The sequence below is a fragment of the Echinops telfairi genome, unplaced genomic scaffold (genome assembly GCF_000313985.2).
Source record: "Echinops telfairi isolate 266 unplaced genomic scaffold, ASM31398v2 ScPeMD7_12;HRSCAF=54, whole genome shotgun sequence".
Taxonomy (NCBI): Eukaryota; Metazoa; Chordata; class Mammalia; order Afrosoricida; family Tenrecidae; genus Echinops; species Echinops telfairi.
In genome coordinates, this window is record NW_022103909.1 from 13,804,008 (window position 1) to 13,810,866 (window position 6,859).

Below are 6,859 nucleotides of genomic sequence, written 5' to 3' on the forward strand. Positions count from 1 at the left end.
GTGCCAGAGGAAGATGCTCACCTTCCAGGAAAAGGTAAAACTTTTGGATATGATCAAAGATGGCAAGAAAATCGTGGAGGTTGCATGCCATTTCACTTGAATAAGGAATCCTACTTTGCGGAATTTCATTTATCACAGTAGGGTCCAGAACTGATTAACCACGATAAACGAGGGTTCACTGTATTTGCAAATGCAGATCTTCCATAATGTATAGCTACTTTTATCTCTCATCATCATATGACTTTAATTGGAAGACATACAAAGCTTAAATTTTAAAATCACCCACAATCTTACCGGTGACAGATAAGCAGAGGAAATTGTATGTATTTAATATTATAGTTACTAGTCTCAAGTATGCTAGCATGTGATATTTGAAACCTTATGCATTACTGCCACTTAGTGGCCACATTCAAGAACAGCATGTCAAAACCAAAGCACAATTGAATAAACCAGTGATAAAATTAAGTAGGAAAATACAAAATTTGGCTTTGAAATATTTTTTTAGGTTTAAACATTTCTAGATATTCATATGTCTGATAAAGCTGCATAGCCTCGTAAACCAAAAGGGGCAGTCTTATTCTGCTCTACAGGGTCGCTTTGAGTCAGAATTGACTTCATGTCAGGGGGTCTGGTTCAGTCTGGACTACAGTTGTCATGGAAAAGAATCAACCCATGTCTACTTTAGAAATCAGGTTATACCTTAGAAATTAAGCTTATAAGTAAGGTGAGTATAAAGGACAGAAATTCCAAAATCAATTTAAAAAAACCCACACAACTCTCTTTTTAGCCCATTTCCCCCCTCTTAAAATGATTAAAAAATAGGTAGTATTTGGTACAGTTATTCTCAACCTTCCTAATGCTGTGACCCTTTAATACAGTTCCTCATGTGGTAGTGACCCTTAACCATGAAATTCTTTTTGTTGCTACTTCATAACTATAATTTTGCTACTGTTATGAATTGGGCAACCCCTGTGAAAAGGTCATTAGACCCCCAAAGGGGTCACAACCCCCAAGTTGAGAACCGTTAATCTAGACCAAGTAAAAAGATAAGAATTAAAAGTACAGTTCATATGTGGAAAGATGAACGTTGATTATTACACCAACTGTTGCTCAGGTACATGTACTTATAAAAGTGTGACAAGACATGTTTCCCTGTAGTTAAAATCAGTCTTGTTTAACTTGATTGAAAACTTGCTTTGGCTTTTTAAATTGAAAAATTCCAGAAGAGAAAACCAAAACAAAACAAGCTGGAAAATGTAAAAGCATATATTACTATCAAATGTGTAAGTCAATAGTCTTAATTTAGAGATGTAAAAAAATCTGAGATGTTCTACTGAGTCAATGCAATGTTCAATAAAAATGTTCAACTTCTATGTTAGTCATTGACTTCTAAAACGGAAACTACACTTCTCATTAGTTAACCATATGTTCTAAATCGGGGCTTTTAACTGGATCATTCTGGTTCAAACCCCTGGGAGAATTTACCCTTCCATTCCAGATAACACCAAACCAGAATCTACATGTTACAGGATCTCAAAGTGGTTCCTGGAGACTCCCAGCTGATTTGTATGCGTCCATTCAGAAACCAAACTCCTGGCCAGCCAGGCCATTCCAACTTAGAGCAGCCCTGTGAGACAGGTGGGACCTGCCCCTGGGGGTTTCAGAGTCTGCAACTCTCCGGGTATAGAAAGGCTCATCTTTCTCAAGAGCAGCAACAGGTGGCTTCAAACTGCTGACCCAACTCTGCCACCAGGCCTAATTTAAATGGAGATTCAAAGTCGGTGCAGCTGGTGTGGAAATGCAAATTCCCACCTGGGGGTTGTGCCACAATGAATCAGTTCTAAGCTCTGCTTCTGAGCCCTGGGGGTGCCTTGGTTAAGCATTGGCTTGCTAACCAGAGGTTCAGCAGTTTGAAGCCACCAGTCGCCCATGGGAAAAACACAGGGCTTTCCAGTCCTGTACAGATTTACAGTTGCGGAAACTTACATGGGAAGTTCTACCCAGTGCCATATGGTCGCTTTGGGTCGGCATTGACTTGATGGCAGTGAGTTTTGGAAGCCCTGCTCTAAACAATGCCTTAGGTTTCAAAATTACATCCCTAGTAGAGAAGACTACTAAGAAGGTTGATCAATTGGCCTCTTAAATACCTTGTAACACTAGACCGCATCTAGTACAGTGATAGTCCTGCTCCTGATTTACTTACCAGAGGTTTATTCCTGGAGTTTAGTTATTGATATGACTATGTACTATGTGTATATGCCTTCCAATTCTTAAAATAAAACATATCCTTCTAACCTCCTTCAAACAAATTTCCCAAGCCTTCCAACATGCATACGTTGTCTATTTCCTTAGCCTCCAAAGAATAAAGCAAATGCTTTAAAGTAATCATAATATCAAAGTACACATTTCATGCTTTTACTTTTTAAAATGAAAGTGAACCTAGAGATGGTATATGCTGAGGTAGAGTAGAAGGCAATATGAAAATTATATTGCGAGGTAGGGGAGAAAGTGCCGAAAGGTCACTGAACATTAATTGATTAATATCTTCACCCAAAACCCATACATAGGGTTACCCAATTTTTAAAAGGTGTGGTATTACTAAATTAATATCAAGAGGGCCATGCGAAGGTTTTTAAAACCTGCTTTTCAATCTCTTTTCAATGATTATAGTAAGAGAAGTTACACAGCAGATGCACACGATATCAGATGTTAATAAGATGGAACTTAAAAGACATACCATAAAATTCCGCTGGTAGTGAATATTATGTCTGTTAAAATCAATCACATAGCCATTGAAGGACCAAACAAAGGTGAGGTCCAGGGCAGGGTCAGCGGCAGCGGCACACTGCATGGTGGCATTTTCTCCAACCGTGATATCAGCATTGATTGGCGCCAATATAATTCTCGTTGGATCTACACATTTTTAAATAGAGGAGTAAAGACAGTTCAAGAAAAGATGAGACACCATTTAACTGCTACACGGAAATGATAAAATCAGTGCTTTTCTTTCTTTGCCAAGGAAAGGATATCTTCAACTCAGAACTCCAGGCATGATTTCATCAAGCAAGAGATTGGCACAAGGGATTTTTTTTTAAAGGAAACTTATTGATACACGTAATACTTAAAGACATAAGGGTGATTCACAGGTCGTATAGAACATCAGAAATTAAATACTATCAATTAAAACATAACAAAACAGTATGAGTCAAATGGTTTCTTACTTGTGATAACAAGAGTGCCGGTGCTATTAGCTTTCCCGCGATTATTTTCTGCAAAGCATGTGTAGACGCCTCCATCATTCCTGGTGATGTTATTTATTTCCAAGCTACCATCTTCCCAAATGAGTACTCTATTGAAATGACAAGCAAAGCAAAATGCACAATTTACAAGTTAATGTAATGAAATCCTTAGTATGTTTTGGGCTAAATACTCTAATATCTTTAGACCATTATTACATTTTACACAAGTGAATCAATAGTAATACCAAGATAATATTTTAAGTGAAACAGTCTAGTCTTTTTGTTTTTTACAATCTTTCTCTACATTTCTTAGTTGTTTTAGCACTAGCCACTGGATTGTTGCAATAGTTTTCTAAATGATCTCCCTGCATGTACACGTACTCCTTCTACTGTTATCAGCTATTTAAAAGACTTCCTCTCTTATTATTTTGCATATTAATGATGCACACCTGGCAATGATGAGTGCTAAGGTCCCTGTTAGGGTCTCTGATGGGCAGAACCCACAGACACAAGGACATTACATAATATTCCACTACTCAGCAAGACAAAGGGGCAAAGCCTCTCCAAGGCACTGGGGGAGTGAGGAGGGTCAGAGGGGGGAACACAGAACTACATGTGTCCTGCAGTGGGGCTGGCAGTGACAAGATGCTGTCCAGACATCCTGGATGGCCACACAGGGCAGAGGCCAAGGCAGTGATACCCAGTGCCCTGAATGTGGGTTGCTCTTGGGACTAGGGTAAGGTGACCAGATTTCAACATTGGTAAAGCGAGACACCATTGATAAAACTCATATCCTGGCGAAATAGCCACATGGCAGCCAAAAACCGTATACCCTAGCTTGTTGTGCATTCTTTCCAAAAATCAGGACTTTTTATAAACGACACAGGACGTGGGAAAAATTGTCAAAAACCAGGACTGTCCCGCTAGGAGAACATGGGATCATAGGGTTTGGCCTAGCTTCAGCTGGTCCATGTGAGTGGGCGCCCTGAGTGGAGGCAATCAGGCGCCTGGGTCCCTGGGATTCCATGTGAGATGACCGGCACCTGTGTAGCTCCTTATGCTTTCTTGATGTCTTCTCATGGGGGATGGGGGCTCATGTTCATGGGTGGGAGGCCTGGTTGTTGCAAGATGGATAGGTTGCACACTGCCTTCTATAGAGCATCCTCCAGCTCTCGCTGGGAAGTCCTCCATCCGTCCCCATGTCCCCATGAGAGGCAGCAATGCAAGGCACCCTCTGAGACCCTGGAGCTTAAACTGTAACTTCAGCAGATCACTCAATGGCTGTGCCCCCAACCCCCACCCCACCCCTCCAGCCTAAGTAGCTTATTCTGATTCAAATGACCACCTGTGCCCTCCCAGAGGGTGGTGTGAAGAAAAGTTTATACCTTATGTATGTGTTAGCTTATTGTTTTTAAAATAAATATTGAGTAACTACTGTGTGCCAAAATCTCACTAAGTAGTGAGGTATGACTCATCGAATCATCCAGCAGGCAGTTAAGAAATCGTCTTTGCATTCATGAACTGCATGGAGTTTGACTGAAGCCAGTGGTATTCCAACACTACCTGGAATCCCCACAGTGACAGGCTCAAACCCTCTTCAGCTCTGAAAGGAATGAGCCCAAGTCTTCTGGCGACTGACCTCAGAGCTGCCATTCAGACTTTGAAGTTGGGAATTTTTTCCCTACTGTATTACAAATACAAACATTTTATTTTTAAGGATTTCTTTTTAGAGAAAGATCTTCCAGAACTTCTGCTGGTAGCAGTTTCAGTAATAGATTATTTCTTGGGCTGCTGGCTCAAAACCCTCAGAAGGCTGCTCCTGTAAAGATGTACAGCCTCAGAATCCTATGCAGCAATTCTGCTCTGTCTTGCAGTGTTGAAACTGACTCAAAAGCAATGGGTTTTGGTTTATTCCTGCTGAGGTCACCTGCCACCACTGTCTTCCCCAGGTCACCTCAGGAGAACACCGTGCCACTGCCATCGGCCACTCACACGGGAGAGTTGCTCAGTCTTCCACAGTCAGGGTAGCCCAAGTGCCTCACTCTCCCCATCCAGAGTAATTTGGTCACCATGATTCTAATTCTAACAGAATGATCCTAATTTTAACAGTTAAAATCAGGATGTGAATACATTTAGGCTTAAAGACAGTTACTTAATTACCTCGGGGATATTTTTGTCAGATTTGTTTTACTCCCATGAGAATACTTATGTGCTTGTTTAGCCTTTCTTTATACAATAGTCAAACTTATTTGCAGATGAAATATTTTGTCTATTTATAAAGTATACTCAAATTACCACAGATACATGGGAAAATATAATGAGCAATTGTAGACACGTTCATTAAAGAATAAAACATGATTCAAGACTTTAAAAATACTATAACAGGGCCAAGTGATAAGATGTTTAGGAGTTAGGTTTTCTTTCCTTATTCGTAAAACACACCTTGGTAAATTAGGAGACACAAGTCCAAGTACACAGTGGTAGGAAATACTTCACTGGGGAGGCCCGTGGCACCGGCTCCCATCAGACTCAGAGCAATATTCTACCTTCAAGGGGAGAAAACTAAGGGTAGGACCAACAGGGAAGGCTGTACTACTTGTTTGTGTAAATTCCTAGAATGGAGTTATCCTTTGAGCAAGGTCTCTGTGTGGCTCCTTGTCTTACCATCATTGCTTCAGTAGCCAATGGAACACACTGCTTATCTCTTACATTGATTCTTCTAATACTATTGTTGCTAGCAGTCTTACTAACTCTTATACCAAACATATTGACCTTAAAAGTTAATGAGTTCCAAGAAGCAACTGCTGGTGTTACATCATCCCTCTTCTACACCCAGCTCAACTGGAGGTCAACTCAAGAAGGAACTCTATTGGCATGGTCTAGTTTCATGCCAAGGTGACACAGGTTCGAGTTCCAGTTCAGATAGTATGGATATATGTTTTCACTTTAATTTCCAATGTTTCAATAAACCCAATGAAGAAAATCTAGTTTCTATAATGCTATCACGGAAAGTCTAAAACTACCCCATTCCTCTCTTGTCTGTAACTTTACACATCTCGATTGTCAGATGAAGCCCATACTTTTGTGTACAGAAGATTTGGCTTACCATGCCTCATCTCTTCAAGTGACTTGCCATTTTTCTACAGGCCAGAAAGACCGATTCTAGGTCTTGTGGGTCTCTATGTATTATTTACTTGCTGTCTTAGGACCTTTCCATGGCTTGTCCTGCCTGCCCTTCTCTAAGCCCCATTTCCCTCTCCCCCTGCTGGTTCACTCTTCCTCACAATTTAGAACAGATAATAAGTATACATATAATTTATTATAAGAAAGAAACTGCTCAGTGTGACTCTGGTATAAATAATCTATGCAAGTCACAAACTGCCTCCCCATACACTGCAAAGCCACTAAAAGTTGACAGCTTACTCATAAGGAAGAGTGTACATTTCTATTTATTTCAAAAGATAGAGATGGTTTGTATTCTGAAACCACCTTTCAACAAGCTGTCCTACATAAATATCGAATAAAGTAATTGCATCAGGTCTGAAACCATATACAGTGAACCCTCGTTTATCACGGTTAATTGGTTCTAGACCCTACCGTGATAAATGAAATTCCGCGAA

At 40.3% G+C, this 6,859-nt stretch overlaps 1 protein-coding gene across 2 annotated transcripts in view; it reads right to left on the minus strand.

Annotated features, from left to right (window-relative positions):
* The window catches only part of CNTN1 (contactin 1), a 395,926-nt gene that overhangs the window by 125,988 nt on the left and 263,079 nt on the right, over positions 1 to 6,859 (minus strand). For both annotated transcript variants that reach the window (XM_045287251.1, XM_004711445.2), the window contains 2 exons: positions 3,222 to 3,349; positions 2,738 to 2,913 (listed from right to left, as the gene is read on the minus strand). In XM_045287251.1, coding sequence (XP_045143186.1) covers positions 2,738 to 2,913; positions 3,222 to 3,349 — 304 coding nt within the window. The remainder of the gene's footprint in view (positions 1 to 2,737; positions 2,914 to 3,221; positions 3,350 to 6,859) is intronic.